This window comes from Sorex araneus, chromosome 2 (genome assembly GCF_027595985.1).
Source record: "Sorex araneus isolate mSorAra2 chromosome 2, mSorAra2.pri, whole genome shotgun sequence".
NCBI classification, from domain to species: Eukaryota; Metazoa; Chordata; class Mammalia; order Eulipotyphla; family Soricidae; genus Sorex; species Sorex araneus.
This window is the reverse complement of record NC_073303.1, coordinates 131,941,643-131,961,701: the sequence shown is the minus strand read 5'-3', so window position 1 is coordinate 131,961,701 and position 20,059 is coordinate 131,941,643. Positions and strand designations below refer to the sequence as shown.

General features: G+C 44.4%; 1 protein-coding gene across 1 annotated transcript in view; it reads right to left on the bottom strand.

Annotated features, from left to right (window-relative positions):
• Window positions 1–4,840: 4,840 nt before the first annotated feature.
• Window positions 4,841–20,059, bottom strand: part of ZDHHC19 (zinc finger DHHC-type palmitoyltransferase 19) — a 101,750-nt gene continuing 86,531 nt past the window's right edge. The window contains exon 8 of the mRNA XM_055124499.1: window positions 4,841–5,935. Within this exon, the coding sequence (XP_054980474.1) occupies window positions 5,804–5,935 (132 nt within the window). The 3' untranslated portion in view covers window positions 4,841–5,803. The remainder of the gene's footprint in view (window positions 5,936–20,059) is intronic.

Below are 20,059 nucleotides of genomic sequence, written 5' to 3'. Positions count from 1 at the left end.
TTCTGTTTTTCCCTCCCTTAGAATATCGAAACTAGTCCTAGGCTTGGGAGACAGCTCAAGTGGTAGAGAATATGCCTACCATGTACAACATCCTAAGTTTGAGCCCTGGCGTCAAATGTCCTTCCCAGCTTCCCTGGCTGTGGCCTTGGGGGGTCCCTCAAGGTACAAAATCAAGAGGCCTATGTGACTTAAAGTGGGTGGCAGCTATAAAAACATACATAAAAGTAGGTATGCGGTAAGTCCAAAGAGCCCACTTAATTTTAACTATGCCTACACCTATGTTATTTTTGTTATAAAAAAAAAACCTCCTAGCTACATGGTATCCCTATTTGTTTCTAAATGTCTCATTTCACTTGTGGGAAAGTAGAAGACTGCTGTAAGATCTTGAGAAAAAATTGTGGATTGTAGTACACTTCTGTGGAGAAAGATAAGTAACAAAATAGAATGTCAACAAGTAATACAGTAAGGCTAGGAATGTGGCTGGATGGTAGAGCACATGCCTTGAATATATAAGGCCCAACATTTGATTCTGATATTGAAGAAATACGAACACACTCACACACACATTCACACACTCATGCACACACATGCACATACACACACACTCATATGCTCACGCATGCACACAGTTACACACACACACTCACACACACTCTCACACACATACACACACACACACACACTCACCAGTGTTCACCCAACTCCTTTCAAAGGAAATATGTTGGGGATTGCTATGAGCTAGAGGACCTGTAAAGCCTCTCTATGTTTGAAAACAATGAACCCGGAAGCTAGAAAAGGATGTTTTCCTTAACTGCAAAATTCCCATTAAGTGATTCAAAACATTCATAATTCTTTTTTTTTTTTGCAAAACATTCATAATTCTTTTTTTTTTTTGCTTTTTTTTGGGGGTCACACTCGGCGATGCACAGGGGTTACTCCTGGCTCATGCACTCAGGAATCACTCCTGGCAGTGCTCGGGGGACCATATGGGATGCTGGGAATCGAACCCGGGTCGGCTGCGTGCAAGGCAAACGCCCTACCCACTGTGCTATTGCTCCAGCCCCACATTCATAATTCTTAAAGTCCTTTTTTCCTCTCTTCTAAACAGGACCAATGCATAGGCTCACAGTAGACACGAAATAAAATCTTGTGAATTTGAACGGAAGGAAGTTGCCCTGCTCCAAAGTCCCAAGGTCCATTTAAAAACCAGATACTGGATCGTAGTGTAATAGGAAGAAAAAACAAACATCCCACATTCTATCATATCCAAAAAGTTATTTTCTAGGTGATTTAAAGATATGAATGTGAAAGATTAAACGAGAAGTAATACAGGAAAGATATTTTTATAACTTTGGATTAGGAAATTATTTTAAATTTTTTTTTAATTTTATTGAATCATCGTGAGAACAGTTACAAAGCTTTCAGGATTAAGTCTCAGTCATACAATGATCCAACACCCATCCCTTCACCAGTGCACATGTTCCACCACCAAGAACCCCAGTATACGACCCTCCCACTCCCCACCCTGCCTGTGTGGCAGATGATTTTCACTTTACTCTCTCTTTACTTTGATTACATTCAATTTTCGGCAGAAAACTCACTATTATTATTTGGAATTTCCCCCCAACAATCAGATCTGCTGAAAAGGCATCATTAGATTATTTGTTTTCTATTGCTGATATTGAAGAACATACGATGTTGCACAGTCACGAAAGTGGCTGCAAGGTTTTGGAATTCTGGTATTTTACTAATTAAGTCCAGAGGTATTCCTGCCAGCAGCTGCTGCGATCCGAGATGGTTTGTGTGCCTCTGGGATCATGGCCGCTCAGGGGCAGAGGAGCCATTCCTGAGCAGTTTTTTGTATATCAGGAAAGGTTTGGAGAGATAGTCCGGGTCTCCACATACTGGAGCTGTGTTAGTAGAAGCTCAGTGTTGCCAGGATTCCATCTGGAGAAGGCGGAGACTCTGCACCTTCTCCGTCTGGGGCACCCCGGTGTTGTTGGCCTGGTCTGGGGCCAGGAGCATTCTCCGGCTTGCAGTGCCTGCCGGCCCGGATTCTTCACTCAGTGTGGCAAGATCAGGAAATGATTCTTAAAATGAACTACAAAAATTACAAATCATAAAAGAAAATATTGATAAATTTTATTTTGTGAAAATTAAAGACCTTGAAATGAAAAGATTTAAAAATTGTAAATATTTTCACTTAAAATTAAAATCTTTTAACTTAAAACTAATAAATTTCATTAAAATTGACTAGATATGCTCACATACAAAAGAACAAAAGCAACTGGTGTTGGCACGGATGTGAGGAGTAAGGGACTCTCCTTCACTGCTGGTGGGGATGCCAACTGGTTCAGCCCTTTTGGAAAATAGTATGGACACTTCTCAAAAAATTAGAAACTGAGCTCCCATATGACCCAGCAATACCACTTCTGGGAATATATTCTGGAGATGCAAAAAAGTATAGTAAAAGTGACATATGCACCTATATGTTCATTGCAGCACTGTTCACAATAGCCAGAATCTGGAAAAAACCCAAGTGCCCAAGAATAGATGACTGGTTAAAGGAACTTTGGTATATCTACACAATTGGAATACTATGCAGCTGTTAGAAAAGATGAAATCATGAAGTTTGCATATAAGTGGATTAACATGGAAAGTATTATGTTAAGTGAAATGAGTCAGAAAGAGAGGGACAGACATAGAAAGATTGCACTCATTTTTGTAATATAAAGTAACAGAGCGATAGCACAGTGGTAGGGCATTTGCCTTTCATGCGGCCGACCCATGTTTGATTCCTCTGCCCCTCTCGGAGAGCCCGGCAAGCTGCTGAGAGTATCGAGCCCACATGGCAGAGCCTGGCAAGCTACCCGTGGCATATTGGATATGCCAAAAACAGTAGCAATAAGTCTCACAATGGAGATGTTACTGGTGCCCGCTCGAACAAATCGATGAGCAAGAGGATGACAGTGACAGTGACAGAATGGGAGACTAACACCCAAGAACAGTATAGATAAGTACCAGGAGGATTACTCCACAGCTTAGAAACCAGCCTCGTATGCTGGGGGAAAAGGCAGCTCAGAGAAGGGCCCACCAATTAAAGGGTGCTAGGAGGGCCCACTCAGGATGTGAGATGCGGGCTGAAAATAGACTATAGATCAAACATGATGGCCACTTAATACCTCTACTGCAAACCAAAACACCTAAAGGGAGAGAGAGAGAGTAAAAGGGAATGCCCTGCCACAGAGGTGGGGTAGGGTGGAGGGGATGGATTGGGAGTGGTGGGAGGGATGCTGGGACCATTGGTGTTGGAAAATGGGCACTGGTGGAGGGATGGGTACTCGACCATTGTAAAAAGAAAAAAGAAAAAGAAAAAAAGAAATAAAATAAAAATAAAATAAGAAGAAAAATTGACTAGAGAAATAGTACAGTGCTCAAGGCACATGCCTTTACAGGTTTTGTGTCAAGCGCTACATAGTCCTCTGATCATTGCCAAAGGCTCACGAGCACTGCAGTGGGCTGAACCCCCACTACAGCATGGCCCAGACAGAAGCACATTCTCTGACCCTTGCCTTGAACTCCCAGCCCTGAGAATTGCTGGAAGGGGTGCCTGACCACTAATTGGGAGACCCCTCCCCAAACAACAGAAAAGATTTTATTTAAAAAAGTAAGCTACAAACATTTCTAACATACTTAAGTGATAAATTATTTATATAAAATAAGTTATATACTGCAATATTTAAACTATATGGTTTCTATATGTTTTGTGAATATATTTTATAAGAACAAGAAAGACAAATTTAGAGCTAGGTAAATAGGGGGCAGTGATTAAGTTCCTGAGTGTTTCCAAACTGTTTTCTTGTGTTGCACATAAGCTCAGTACTGGATTCTTTCTCTCAGGACTTTCAGGCTATAAACAGTAGTATCACCGAACACCTGGCATACAGCAAGAGCACACCAAACAGTGTTCCAAACTATTAATGCATAATAGTGTAGAGAAGGATCAGAATACAAACCAGCCATTCAAATCTTCCTGATTCAAGGCAAGGTTATTTCTAGAATAGGAGGCTGGAGTTCAGAAGTCCTGCTGTGGAGAGAAGGGGCATCTGGGTCCAGACAGGATGTGCCTCTTTCATGCCCACTTAGAGTTAACTCCTGAGATCCTTCTCTTTCTCCCAGTCACAAATTCTGAGTCACAAACTGTTTATTGACTTCCAACCTGACCTCCCACAAGTCCTCACAGAGGACCTCTCTCACAAGTCCTCCCTGGTCTGTGGGTGGGGAGTAGAGGAGAAGCTGGGAGCAGTGGATTCTGAGAGAAGGCAACCCTGCATGGAGGAACCACTTCAACCACGATGCCTTCCTGATATGAACATCCGTACCTGAGGCTTTGAGGCTCCTCTCAGCAAAAATCTCTTTGGTGGCTGATTACCACCTTAGGTTTTTATTGAGTGAAACCAATTTACAAAACCACTAGGTTCTTACTTGGTACTGAAACTATTTTAGCTTCAGAGTGAAATTCCAAAAATTCTTGGTCTATTCTTTTTTTTTTTTTAAATGTATTATTTCTCTTTATTTTTTTTTTATTTTTTTTTAATTTTATTGAATCACCATGTGGAGGGTTACATAGTTCTCAGGATTATGTCGGTTATACAATTCTCAAACACCCTTCCCTTCACCAGTGCCCATCCTCCATCACCAACCCCCCCAGTATACCTGCCGCCCCCTCCCACCTCCCCAGTCCCCACCCTTGTACTTGATAAGTTTCACTTCGTTTATGCCTTATCTCGATTACATTCCATGTTTCAACACACAACTCACTACCGTTGTTGGGGTTTCCCCCAAAAAAGAAAAGCAGTCCTATTGCCAAGGAGGCATTTGATAGTTCTCCACTGCTAAGAATATAGAGATATTAAGTCCCGCTGTTTGTTACATAACTTTTCTTTTTCCCCCTTGCCCCGCGCCACCGAGTTCACGCCTGTTTAGTAATCGCCACGCTGCCTGACAAGGGAAAAAAAAAACGAAAAGGATGGTTATTTCCCGTCATCAGCAGATGTGGGGCTCTGGCTTAGTTGATAGACTAGTAGAGTGTCTGCAAGCAGTTTCTGGAATCGAAGGTCTTGCGCTGGTATCGGCTCCGGCTCGAGATTCCACCAGCGTCCCACTGTTCCATGTACATAATTTTTCCCCTTATATCCCATTCCCACGCCACCAGGTCTGTTTGCTTAATGGACATCACACTGTAGTTGACGACACGCCGCGTTTCTTCCCGAGAAAGAAGAAAATTTCTTCTCAGCTGGCGTGGGGATATAGCTTAGTTTAGTCTAGAGAGATGGCTACCGTTTTGATTGCCTTCAATATTTCAGCAACAGACTTACTATTCTTGTTAGGATCTCCCACAAAAGTCCGACCCATTAAAAGCGAACCATTACATATTGCTGATGCTAAGATGACATTAGGTCGCGCGGCCGCTGCCGCGGCCGCGCGGTTTTGGGTTTCTGTATAAAGTCCAGGGAAAGTACAACCAGAAATAACATCACTACAAACTTTTACCCTTTTATGGTGCTCATAAGATGGAGAAGTCCTGCGCTGTGTTCAGGAGGGAGGAGTTGAGAGAGAGAGACAGGTTAAAAGAATTGGGGGATGCCCGGGTCCCACTGTTTCAGCACACCGTGGGGTCTCTGGTCCCATGCCGGAATTAGTTCAGTGGGCTGCCTGGAGTCCAAGGGCGCTCCCTTGGGCTCTTCCTTCATGCTCGCTCCGCAGCCGGATCCAAAGGGAAGCACACGTGGGGGAGGTGGGTTTAAATATCTATCTGGTGTGGGCGGGGGTCGCCGCCCCCGCCCCCTGGGGTCTCCCGCAAGCGCGCGAAAGCGTCCTGTTTCAGCTGGATCGCCGGCTCCATTTTGCGCTCAGGAAAACCGCGGATCCTGCGCTGTGCTCAGGAGGGAGGAGTTGAGAGAGAGAGACAGGTTAAAAGAATTGGGGGATGCCCGGGTCCCACTGTTTCAGCGCACCGTGGGGTCTCTGGTCCCATGCCGGAATTAGTTCAGTGGGCTGCCTGGAGTCCAAGGGCGCTCCCTTGGGCTCTTCCTTCATGCTCGCTCCGCAGCCGGATCCAAAGGCTTGGTCTATTCTTAAACTAAAAATAAACTATTTTGTTTACAATCATACTAGAAATGTCAAGTGGGATAAAAATACAAACGCAATGAGGGAGATAATGCAGAAACACAGAGAGAGAGAAAGAGAGAGAGAAGGAGAGAGAATGAGAGAGAGAGAGAGAGAACGTAGACTTCAGTTCTGAGACAATCCCACAGGGCCTGGTCAATTAAGTAAACCCAGGGGCTCCAGGGGGCTCCTCTCCATTGAAGGACTGGAATTCAAAACTCCCCCTCTGACTGCACTCATTTGTGGAGTGTAGGGTAGCATCACATGAGGCTGACACCGAAGGACGGTAGATACAAGGGCCAGGGGGATTGCCCCATAGCTGGAAGACTGCTTCATGAGTGGAGGGGAGAAGGCAGATGGAATAAAGAAGGGATCACTAAGAAAATGATAGCTGGAGGAACCAGTTGGGATGGGAGATGCATGCTGAAAGTAGATAATGGACCAAACATAATGACCTCTCAGTGTCTGTGTTGCAAGCTATAATGCCCCAAAGTAGAGAGAGAGTATGGGGAATATTGTCTGCCGTGGAGGCAGGGGGAGGGTGGGAAAGGGGGGTATACCCGGGATATTGGTGGTGGGGAATGTGCACTGGTGGAGGGATGGGTGTTTGATCATTGTGATATTGTAACCCAAACATGAAAGCTTGTAACTATCTCACAGTAATTCAATAAAATTAAAAAAAAATAAAAACAACTCCCCCTCTGTCTAGGCCTGTGGAGCCAGGAGTCTCCTCCTCTGGGTCCTGTGAATACAGACAGCACAAATCTCAGGGGCTGGGGAATGTGGGGAGAGCTTCCTCACAGAAACCGGGCCAGCAAACTTAGGGAAGAAGCAGAGACAGCACCATTCATGCTATAAATAAGCCCCTTCTTATCTAATCCAGAATCGAAAATTTCTAGTCCAAAAGTATAGTCACCATGTCCCTTTCATTCTAAGGCCCTTTGAGGAGTCATTTGTTTGTGTAATAAGAGCTTAGGTCAAGAAGGTTTGGTTACTCTCCAAAACACCAAGCGAAAAATGGGTTTATTGTAAATGGCCGAAGTGGCTCAGGCCCAGAGGGCACAGACCAGGCAGTCCTGGCCTCCTGGGACAGAGCCCTTAACTAGCACTCTGGCCCTATCCTCACTCTCACTATTACAGTCAGGGGTCCAGAAATTTGAGAGGGCCCTGCAGAACAGGAGGTGGTGTAGTTAATCTATTTGGTGTAGTTTAGCATAGGTCTTCTGTTGAGGCCAAGGGAGACCCAGAGTCTAATTGCTATTTTCCTCTCTACCCTCTAGGCCATTATTGCTCTAACTCCTCTATACCTACTAACCTGGGGACCACCTGGCTCCCCCCATAAGGAGCAAGAGTTAGATACATGCAAGGAAAAGGGGCATCCAGGTGAGAACCCAGGGCAGCAACTCCCAGGAAACCAGACAGAAGGGAAAGAAGTGAGACCCATGTGGCAAGTGAACCTTTGGAGAATTTCTTTGGAGAGTTTCATGAGAGGAAGTTGATCTACAGAAGCATGGGTTGGTAACTTCCTTCCTAGGAAACGCCACAAATATTTTGCTGCTCTTCCAGATTTATCTAAACCACAAAGCTTCTCTGCCAGGGGAAGTATTTGCTGTGTCGGGAAAATTTATTGCAATCCATTGCCAACCATTAGCATGTCTCTTCATTTTGGAATTATCCTTCTACTGCTTTCCCCAGATTCTTAACCAATTAGCTTAAGGCAAGACCCAGGGGTATCCTACAGAGAGAACCCTAGATCCCAAGTTCAGACTCTAATCTTGGGGGAACATTCACAATTTGTAACCTTATTAGAATGACTCTAGAAATGTTTTTCATATTAATTCTTTCTTGATAGTTAAATTTAGAAGAAATTTCTAGAGGACAATATTCAAAGAATAACTTTTATTTAGTTCCATTCTTCTTTGCCTTGGAAAATTAAATATTTACTGAGCAGAGTAGTTCAATAGAAAAATCACACAATCCACACATATCATTTAAATCTTTGGTAGTTACAATTTTTTTTTTTGGTTTGGAGTTAGGGATCAAATGAAGAAATGCATACATGCAAGGCATATGGTTTAACACTAGCTTTAATCATCAGCCCACAGTAGTCACCTAAGAAAGGAAGGAGGAGGAGGAGGAGGAGGAGGAAGAGGAGGAGGAGGAGGAGGAGGAGGAGGAAGAGGAGGAGGAGGAGGAGAAGAAGGAGAAGGAGAAGGAGAAGAAGAAGAAGAAGAAGAAGAAGAAGAAGAAGAAGAAGAAGAAGAAGAAGAAGAAGAAGAAGAGGAGGAGGAGGAGGAGGAGGAGGAGGAGGAGAAGGAGGAGGATGAGGAGAAGGAAGAAGAGTGGAGAGGAGACATATCAAAAATATAATTTCAATATACAATCAGCATACTATTAATGAGGTATTTCACACTCTGCCACATGAAGTTTCAGAATCTGGAAATTTTTAAATTTTATTTTTAAACTTTGATTTGAGGGGAGGAGGTTGGGGTCACACTCAGCAGTTCTCAGGGGCTACTCCTGACTCTGTGCTTGGGATTCACTCCTATAGGTGCTTGGGGAGGGGGTCATATGTAGTGCTGGGGATAAAACTGGGATGTGCTGCATGAAAAGCAAATGCTTTAACCCCTGTACTATCTCTCCAGCCCCTGACACATATCTTAAACTTGCTGCATATCTCATTTCAAGGGCTCACAGCCAGGTGACTTGTAGCTATATATTGGACGGTGAATTCAGCAGGAATCTTACTGCTTGGCTTCCAGGTCTAACCTTATCTCCAATTATCTATCCAGGCATATTTTACCCTTACTCATTTAATGAGAAAAGCTATCTCAGAGAACTGTCTCATTTTATAGCACTTCCCATGTGAGTTCAGACATGGGAAGTGACCTACCTGAGATTGCACAGATATTTAAAGGCCAAGCCTTTCCTGACTTCTAGAGGAAGAGGGACAGATACTTTATTTATCTGTTTGAGTTAGATAAGGAAAGTGTTGTCACTTTAAAAAACAAAACAACAGCAACAACAAAAACAATCTCCTAATACTGGAGATGGCAAAGCTTTAAGATGTTTAAGGAGAAGCTTCCCTTTTTGCTCTCTGTGGGTTTCCAAATGATCCCAATTTCTTCTGTGGGTTGAATTAGTCAGCCCTCAAGCCAGTCCCATGACTGTCTCAGGGGTAGCATGGGGCAGCTTCTGGATGACTATCGAGGAAGTTGCCTCCCACTCTACATACCACGGGGGGATTTGTAGGATAGTCAGGCAAAGTTGGAGGCTCTACCAATCTCTTGCTCTCAGTGTTAGAATAAAATGACAACCCCACAATGGAGGTGCTGTGCTAGGCCCACCAAAACTTAACCTCATCTGACTGTGGTTTCAGTCTTCCCAGAACTGTCATCTTAATTGATCACTATGGAATTTTCTAGTCAGCAAAATTAAGTAACTTTATCCATTTCCCAATCTGCTCCAAGATCTTTTCAATCTCACATAGGTAGGTCACCTAAGCCTGACATAATTCCTTCCTCCTGTAACTTGCTCTCTTTCTGCTTTTAAAAGCCTTTCCTTTGTACATATTTTCAGGGCTCTCTCCTGGCCAGATGAGCTATCGCCCAATTGTGAATTGTTTAATGAAGTCAGTTAGATCTTTAAGATGACCTAGACTGAATTTTTGTAATCTTATAGAATTACAAAGGTTGAGAGGGGAAAGTTAAGAGGCAAGGCTAAGAGGGGTCTCCCATGTACCTGCCCTAACCACACACACACACACACACACACACACACACTTTGTTGGACCCAAACCAGAGGAAGGGAAATAGATGAAAGTGACCTCAAGCCATGGTGCAGGAAGCAGGAGAGTCAGAACAAACAGCCCCAAGACCAGACATCTCCAGCAGCTTTCAAATAGACCACCTGCTGGAATTGTCATTTTCTCCTGTGGACCAGGAAGGCCAGTGGGAGCCTGACTACAAAAACACCACCAAAGCCCTTCCACTTGAAACTGTCTTCAGTGGCTGTCTCAGCAACCCACCCCTGCCAACCCTCAACCTTAATGTTCACCCATATCTGTGTGGGTCTGCTTGAGTTCGGATTTTAGCTCACTTAGCCTTCCTTACCATGTCTCAACTGGACCCAGGGTCACACTTAATTGCAAAGGCTTGTTCCCACTACCTGATAAGAGGCCAGTATTGAAGTTCAGTCAGGCTAGACCAGTGCTTCCTAAAGTGGGCTATCTTGTCCCCTGGGGGGGGGGGGGACAATAGAACACCCAGGGAGGCACTGTGTTTGCTTAATGAGGATAGAGTTCCAGGGTGGCATTTTTTTCCTCCTGAGGATTTTTTTTCCTGAAAAAGGACAAAAAAATTATAGGACAAATAATTTTGTAACCTCTGGGTTAGACAGAGCTGTGATATTTTTCCCTACCAGGATTAATGGAACTAATAAGGATAACATCAACAAAGTGAGAGCACTGCACTCTAAGGCCCCCCAAATGCATTCAATCTTCACAACAGCCCTAGACTGGAGACTATTGTTAGTTTCCCTGTTCATCAAGTAGGAGACCAAGTGCAAAGAGCTGGGTGTCTTGTCCATAGCAGGGAAGTGGTGACACTGGGGTTTGAACTTAGGTCATCAGCATAGTTTTGCAAGTAGAGCGTGGTGGGGGGAAAACAAACTCAGAGACTATTGTGTGTGTCTCAGAGAGGGGCTTGCAGATTTGTCTGTTCTAGCAAGAGCTTTTCACTCTGCACTGATGACTCTAAACTTAGCTTCAAAACACCTGGTACACTTTCCCCAGACATGGCTCCCTAAAATACTTATCTTCAAACAACTTCAAAGCTGGTTTATTGTTTTAAATGAAAAGTTTTGTTTCTTGGTAGTTCAAAAAGGGTATTGAAAGAAATAAGTATGGGCTTAAGGGATCTTATCTTGAATTTCCTCTCTCTTGGGGACAGGCTCTAGGAAAGTGCTTCAAACAGTGTTGATTTGTCTTCTCTTTGTTTGCCAGGAGGGAGGCAGGGCTCTGTCACCTTAACAGGACTGGGATTCCTGATTGTTCTCTTTTGATCCATGGCCATTTTGTAGTTTTGAGGGAAGGAGGAAAGGTTGAGAGCTTGTTTGAGGACCAGACTCACAAAGCTCCAGTGTTGTCTGCTCTTGGTGACTCTGTTTACTAGTAGACACCCATTCTCAGGGCTGTTTCCTCATCTGTGCAGGAAGATGCTTTACAGTGTAAGCATATGCTATGCTCTTTTATTGTTAATTGTTTTCTTTTCTTTTTCTATTTTTTTCTTGTAGCACCAGGGACTGAACTCAGGGCTGTGTTCTATCTGTGTTTATTTTTGTGATGCTGGTGATGGTGCCCTTGGGCCCCATGGTGCTAGTGATTGAGCCCAGGGCCTCTCTCATGCAAGGCATGTGCTTTGCCACTTGAGTCACATCCTGAGCCCACAGCATGTTATTTTTGAAGGTTCCCCCGCCTCTCAGGAATTTTCCAGTAACTATGAGTGTTCTATGTGGCCAACTGCTCCCACTCTCAGGGGGACTGGCTCAAGAGGTTACTATGGTGATGGGTGTAGACACTCAGATGGTCCCAAATCATGGTGACTTTGCTTGTTGGTTCAGGTTGAGGTCTGAGGTCTTCTCACTGATATCATAGTGAGAAGACCTCAGTTGCCTGTGTGAGGCCTCAGCTTCTCCAAGTGTAGAAAGCGAGGGGGCTAGATGGCCTCAAATGGCCGTAAGAGTTAACTGTTACATATGTACTGAGGGTGGAGCCTAGGGGATGCTTTCCAGAAGAGCAGAACTGCTTGCCAGAGGCAATGAGACTGTTCAGAGACTGGCTACTTCCTTGACTTGTACCTTGGTCTTCGCTGAACTAGGAAACGGGGCAGTTGCCTCCTTCTACCTTAGGTTCTCACTCTTGGGGCTGCTCTTCTTTGTCTAGACATCCCTGTTCTGTGCACTTAGCTTCATGTCTGTCCCTGCAAGCTTCAAGCAGCTCAGGGATCAATAACCCCCCACCCCCACCCCAGCCTCTACCAGCATGAAGCATGTTGAGAGGAAAGGGAAAGACATAAAGTGAGAGGACAGTGCCTGGGGAAGCTGAGGACACTTCGAAGTGCAGCAGGGGTCCTGAATGGTGGGGGGGCCAAGAGGGACCCATTTCCTGGGATCTCTGTTGCTGCCTCTGTTAGGTCCTCACCATGCAGGACCTGGCTTACTGCAACAGGTTGAGGAGACAGCAGGAAAAGGCACAGTGGGAGTGGCATGTCCCTGAGAGTGCTGGGCTTCCCTCCTGGGTATAGCTTATTCCTGAGTGGCTTTCCTGCTCTGAGACAAAAGGGCAGTTAGCAGGAGTAGCTCTCAGCCCTGGCCCTCCTATCCTTTCTGCTTTGACTGCAGTCCTAGAGGAAGACTGACACTTGCGGTTATTGGAACCAACTAACCTCCAAAAATCACAGCTTTGCATCATTGTTGTTCTTCTTCTATTTTTTAATATATGATTGTTGGGGCCACACCTGGCAGTGTTCAGGGGATACTCTCAGTTTAGTGCTCAGGACCACGTGGTGAAAGTCAGCATTCCTGCATGCAAATCATCCATCCCAGCCCTTTGAATTATCTCCTTGTTCTTCCTATTCTCCTTAGAAAATGCACCTTGCCTTTTGTTGTTGCGATGAACAGGAGTTGGGGTGGCAGGGGTCACACACCCCTGGTTGTGATGGTCACTGGAAAGCAAATGCTTGCTATGGTGCCACTGGGAATCCCACGTGGGAGTGGTTATGGAATGCTGCTCTGTGTATGTGGGGTGGTGCTGGGGATCAAAATCAGGCTTTGTACTTCAAGGCAGGTATTTTGCCACTTCATCACATCTAGTCCCAAGCTCCTCATCACTATTCTTGGAAATACCCTGAATTTTGGTTTGAACCAAGGAGTTGACTGAGCTTTCCATTCTCTTCCTAAGCTCCTAATTCCTGAGGGTCTAAAAACTCCATTCTAGACCAGTTGTAGTTGTAAGGTACTGCTGGAGTTGTCCCAGTACTGCCTACTTATTGCCTCATTTAGCCTCTGCACCAAGTGAGAAAGATGTGCCTTATGTGCTAGGTAAAACCAGGCTCAGAGAGAGTGTTTTTATTCTGTTGCTGCTTGAACATGTTCTGCAGCTTGAAACTGCACAAAGAATCTCACCAAGGCATCACTTCACTCTGCAGGAGTCAGGTGTTCTGCGCAGTGTGGCTCAGTTGCCTCTCTAGTTGGGGTTCATGACACTGAAATTCAGGTGTTGGCAGAGCTGAGTTCCTTTCTGAGCGTTTCATAAAAGATATGCTTCCAAAGAATCTGCTTCAAAGTTCATGCAAGGAGTTGATCAAATTCAGTTCCTCAGACTATAGGATGTGGAACCAGTATTCTGCCAACATCCTGGGGCCACTTCTTGCTTCTGAAAAGGGACAAGAATCCTCAGTAGTGTCTCCTCTGGCTTCAGGGCCACTGGGTTCTTTTCCTGTTTCAGAGAGGACCTATGTTCATGTCTCCACTCTTGCTAGCCTTTGAGCCAGAAAAAGGTTTTCATTTTTGAGACTTCCTGGATTCAGCTGGGTCCACCAGGCATAATGGAACAACCCAAGTTAAAGTTGCTTCTCCAGGCCAAAGTCTTCATAACATCTTTTAAGCCTACTTCATGTACCATAAGACATAGCCACATTTCTGGGAATTGGGGCATGGGACTCTGGGACCCATTATTTTGCCTGTTATAGAGAGGTCTCTAAATTCTGCTCAGAGAGAGATCAATAGGAAAAGCACATGCTTTGCATGCAAGAGGCCCTGATTTGACACTCTGAGCACCTATGGGAGTCACAACCAAACACAGTTAGGATTAGTTCCTGGGCACCTCTGGGTAGGTTCCTAAAACCCAAGCCAAACAAAGAAAAATCCTACTCCTCAGCTATACCATGGCAGAGAAAAAAAGACAACCCTCATCTTCTTGCTACATAACTTTCCACTGCCTCCCAGCTGCCTTAGGAAGTGTGATATCTCTCACTTCACCTCATTTCCAGCTGGTAAGTCCCCTTTCCACTAGCCCCAGAAGAAAAGTCTCTCCAGAACAGTTGCAATTTCAGCCATCTGGACTGGCACCATACCTCTGACACTGACCCAGAAATCATCTGATGTTAAGTGTAGTTGGTTCACCAAGGGACAGGGCATCTTCCTCTTTTTCGAGAGTGGCCTCAGTGCCAGTAGATGGACTGTGGAGACGCATCACATACCCCTTTCTTTTCCAGACAGAGTCAGGTGAGGGCCCAAACTGGAGATTCCAGAGGAAACTGGGATTCAATGGGCATGTGCCATCTTAAGTCTGTCTCTAGCCTGAAAGAAAAACACATTGCTTCTTCCCCAACAAGATTTCCTTCTGTGTGCATACTGAATTCTAAAAGTCAACTACTCATGTACTACCCATTTGTTGTGCAGTTATTTTACATAGAGCCCCATACTAGACACTTGATACTAGTAGAGCTTAAGAAACCTAGATCTTTCTCCCCACATCCACGCCAACACCAGTTGCTTTTGTTCTTTTGAATGTGTGCCAGTCTCTGTGGTGTGAGGTAGTATCTCATAGTTGTTTTGATCTGGGAATATATCCCGGAGAAGCAAAAAAGTATAGTCAAAACGACATCTGCACTTATATGTTCATCGCAGCACTATTTACAATAGCCAGAATCTGGAAAAAACTCGAGTGATGACTGGTTAAAGAAACTTTGGTACATCTACACAATGGAATACTCTGCAGCTGTTAGAAAAGATGAAATCATGAACTTTGCATGTAAGTGGATCAACATTGGAAGTATCATGCTAAGTGAAATGAGTCAGAAAGAGAGAGACAGACATAGAAAGATTGCACTCATCTGTGGAATATAAAAGAACGGAATAGGAGACTAACACCCAAGAATAGTAGAAATAAGTTCCAGGAGGTTTGCTCCATGGCTTGGAAGCTGGCCTCACATGCTTCCAAGGGGAAAAGGCAGCTCAGATATAGAAGGGAACACCAAGTAAAATGTGGTTGGAGGACCCACTTGGGAAGGGAGATACGTGCTGACAGTATACTATAGATTGAACACGATGGACACTCAATATCCCTACTGCAAACCACAACACCCAAAAGGAGAGAGAAAACAAAAGGGAATGCCCTGCCACAGAGGTGGGGTGGGGTGGGGGGGATGGGATTGGGGGCTGGGAGGGATGCTGGGTTCATCAGTGCTGGAGAATGGGCACTGGTGGAGGGAGGGTTCTGGAGCATTATATGATGAAAACACAAGCACAAAAATATGTAAGTCTGTAACTGTACCCTCATGGTGACTCACTAATAAAAATAATAATTTAAAAAAAAAAGAAACCTAGATCTGGATCAACATGCTGCAGATATGCCTCTGGACACTGTGTCAGGCTGTTTCATCTGGAGCAACCCAGAGGGGGAGCGGATGGGTTTCCCCCTGCCCCCCACCAACTCAAACAGAATCCCAGCAGCTGAAAACCTCCAGAACTCAATTGCAGCCATGCTCATGGCCAATCTCCACAGGCTTGGATGAGCCTCATCCATGAGTGAATCTGCTGAAAAACCCAGATGTGAGGGAGTTGTGACTGAAATCTCCAGGCTTACACGCAATCGGAAATGGGCGACTTCCCTCCCATTTCCCTGTGCTTCTGGTAGCCTGGCAGTCATGCCACGAACTGCCTCTGGTGCCATATAAGCTCATTAATGGCCATGATCAAGAGACTCACAAATCTCTTGGAAGAGAGCAACATGAGAACAACCCGCTGTAGAGATGCCTCCAGACCCCAAAGTCAGAATCCAGTTAAAGAAAAAAAATAACCTCAGCTGTCTCACTGTATTTAAAATTTTAGAATTCCTGGAGCACGCAGCTGTGAGATGTCTCATGCTCTACGTTGCAGATATACCAAGAATAGCGTACTACATTTGATGGTGGGGGGGGGGGGGTAAAGTAGAAGGCAACCAATCTCAGAAAAGAAAAATTATATATATGTATATACACACACATTAGCACACAAGGTACAACAACATGTTAGTAATTTTCCTCTAAGGACACTTTTTTGGATCACTTTTAGTAGATTATTCATAACTAGCAGTATAAAATAAATTATTTAGGTCCTGCTTTGGGGGCAGGGTTTGGGGGTCGGGGTGGAAATATTTGAGATATGGTAGTGGGAAGGTGTAATGTGGGATTGGTGTTGGAATAGTAAATGTAATAAATCATTGTGAACAACTTCATAAAAATAATTTTTTTAAAAAAGAGATAGAGGGCTGGAGAAATAGCACAGCGGGTAAGGTGTTTGCCTTGCACGCAGCCGACCTGGGTTCGATTCCCAGCATCCCATATGGTTCCCTGAGCACTGCCAGGGGGTAATTCCTGAGTGCAGAGCCAGGAGTAACCCCTGTGCATCGCCAGGTGTGACCCAAAAAGCAAAAAAAAAAAAAGAGAAAAGAAAAAGAGATAGAGATCCCTACTCTGGTGGAGTCCACGTTCTTGGTGGAGAGTAACAAATAAGCATAATAAATGAGTTTTTTATGTTACATATTGGAAGGTCAGGCAGTTATTGAGAATGAGGAAGCCAGAATGGACGAAATCAGGAGCACTGGTGGAATGCAGACTCCATATTAAGTATTGGGACAAAGTGAGTCCTATAGAGAAAGTGAAATTTGAACAAAAATGAGGATGTGAGAGAGGTATTGAAGTGGTACCTGATGAGACTGTGCTTGATGTAGTACATTCTCTTATGCTTTTTGTTTTTGCATCTTAGAGGTGCATTACCTACCCATGACGTATTTGTATGCCAAAACAGTAACAACAACGTGCTCTTCGTATTCCTGGAGCGAGCAGACGTCAATGGGCTACACTAGCACGCAACAAATGAAGATGTTACTGGTGGCCGCTCGAGCAAATCGATGAACAATGGGATGACAGTGATACAGCGATACAGTGACAGAGGTGCTGGGGATGGCATTCATGGCTGCACATAACAGGCCTGTGCTTTGCTGCTGAGCCACATTGCTGGCCCTCTGCCCAATTCGCTGGGTGGGGAGCCAGAGTCAAGTGGAGCTGGAGAAATGGACTTTAAAAGGCTGGATTTTACTTATGAGGGACATAAGAAATCACTGTGAAGATTTTATTTTATTAAAAAAGTATCTTGTTAAAAAGACTTTGCATTTACATGGGGGTATGATGTTGCCAACAGGTCAACCTGTAACTGCTGGGTGACTGCATCAGCAGCCTGATGGTGCCTTTAGGCTTTCTGACACCCCAAAATTGCTGCTGTGTCTTTGGCCAGGACCCCAACAACTTGGGACTAAGTTTACCAAGAAATTAAGCAGCCAAAAGTTAGGTATGTGGGAGCCACGCCCACAAACCACCTCCAGCTCAGCTATATAAGCCCATTTATTGGCCTTATCTCAGAGACCCATAGATAAATCTTGAAGCCACAGTTAATCTCATACCTGTGCATGGCTAAGCAGACTGGGGTAAATCGGGGGGTGGGGGGTGGGGGAGCAGTTGGCCTGTGCCTGCCCAAGCAGAGTCCCCAGCAGCCATTTGCTTCCACAATCCAAAATCACTGCCATACCCCTGGCCTGACTCCACTATCTCAGGATGGACCTCACCAAGTTATAATCTGCTGATAAAAAGAAAAAAAAAAGATATAATCTGCTGAAAATTCTGGTATGCAGGTTTTGTGACTGAAATCTCCAGGCTTTTGCAGAGTTAGGGTAGGCTACCTTGCCTCACTTTCCAATATATATGGAAGCACTGGCAGTCACCCTCACAAACCAACACCAGCGCCACCCTGTAAACTCTATTACTGGCCTTGCTTCAGAGACATAAATAAATCTCAAAAGAGATCAAAAGCCAGAGACACAGCAGTGAGTCCTGGAAGACACCACAGAGCCAGAGAGCTCTCTGGGCCCCATACTTAGCCAATTTCACCCGGGTACCCCAGATAGAGCTGGTGCAGTCTCCCCACCTACTCCCAGATGGAATCCCAGAGATCAAGAGCTTCCACAAGCAAGGCCCAGGTATGCGGGTTCCAGGACTAAATCTCCATGCCACATGGTGGCAGAGGTGCCGAGCTGTCCCTCGCCTGCCCTCCGCCTGCTCATTGGCCTGGGTATCATGCCCACAATGTACCACCAGGCACCATCTTAGCTCACCAAAAGCCCTGGTCCAGTGATGCCCAACTGAATCCCAAAATAGATTAGTGCCTTACAGAAATGTCTCTGGAACCCAACCATTTTACAATCTAGGATTCTAGAAGCTCGTGGCCACAGCATCCAAGATATTAAAAATGAGCAATGGACAATAAGTGACCTAGCATCTGCCCCTGGCAAACAGGCTTGAATGGTGGTTGGAAAATTCAAGCAAAACATGATGTTCAAAAGTAGAGAGAGAGAGTATTGGGGAAATTGCCTGCCATGGAGGCAGGGTGAGGACTGGGATGTGTTAGGGGGAATATATTGGGGACTTGGTGGTGGAAAGTGTGCACTAGTGGAGGGATGGGTGTTCGATCATTGTACAGCTGAATCTCAAACATGAAAGCTTTGTAACTGTATCTCACGGTGATTCAATTAAAAAAAAAAGAAAAAAATTGTGGAGTTCATGCCCAATCAGCTTAATCAATGGCTGAATAAATAGCAGTACTCCTACAATAAAAAAAAGACTGCATTTCCTTGGAAATCAGGGGATGGTCAGAAAGTCAATGTCTGATAACCAGACACTTTCTTAGACAAAATACACAGATGGCCCATAGGCATACAAAAAAGTGTTTCATCATCGCTGATTATTAGGGAAATGTAAATCAAAACAACAGTGAGACAATTCCTCACACCAAGAACAATAGAAATATTTTCTGGTTCAATCTCCATGGAAAACAGTATGAGAATTTCTAAAACAAAATTTTAAATAGAATTTCTACTCATTGGAATCTATTCCATGTATGTAAAAACATTAATTCTAAAGGATACATGTAATAGCTTATTCATTACAACACTATTAATAATAGCAGCAATATGAAAAGCACCCACGTACCTAACAACAGATGACTGGATAAAGAAGCTGGTTACCTACATAATGAGATACTATTGAGCCATGAGAAAAGATGACATTTTGAATTTTGCTACAAGTTGGATGGAATTAGAAGGAATAATGTTAAACAAAATAAGTCTGAAGGAGGACAAATGTTAGGTTATCACCCTTACATGTGGTATACGAAGAAACAAATCAAGGAAATAAACAATGGCTAATAAAATAGATTCTGACAAAAGAGCTGAGATTATAAGGGAGGCAGGACAGGAGTGACAAGAGGGACAGCAGTGAAAGATGTTTGCCACTTTGGTGTGGAACAATAACTTTGCATACCCAAAGCATAAACATTAAATCAATTGTAAACCATGTTATCTCAATAATAAAAAATATAATAACTTTAATTTTGGGGGGAGATCCACTTCCAGCTATGTTCAGAGTTCACTTACTCCTTGGGTGAGTGCTCAGAAGACCATATAAGGTGTTGGGGATCAGATCTGGGTCAGTCATATGCAAGGCATGCACTCTACCCCTGAACTGTCTCTCCAACCTCCAATGCAGCTTTTAAAAAGAAAATATCTGGGAACTGTTCTGACAAACCAGAGGCAAATGGCTTTGCTGAAGTAGAGTTTCATGTCATGTGTAATGGAGTCCTCAGGAAAAAAAAAGTGGGAAACTGGAAAGTAGCTGCTATTCCAGGGCCAGTCCCCTGGAACCAGGTGTGGGTTGTCAGGCTGTGTGTATGAGCTGTCTGGACCTGGGTGGGCTGTGTCCATGCCTGGCAGCAACTGGGGCATCAAGTCAACTTCGTGTGA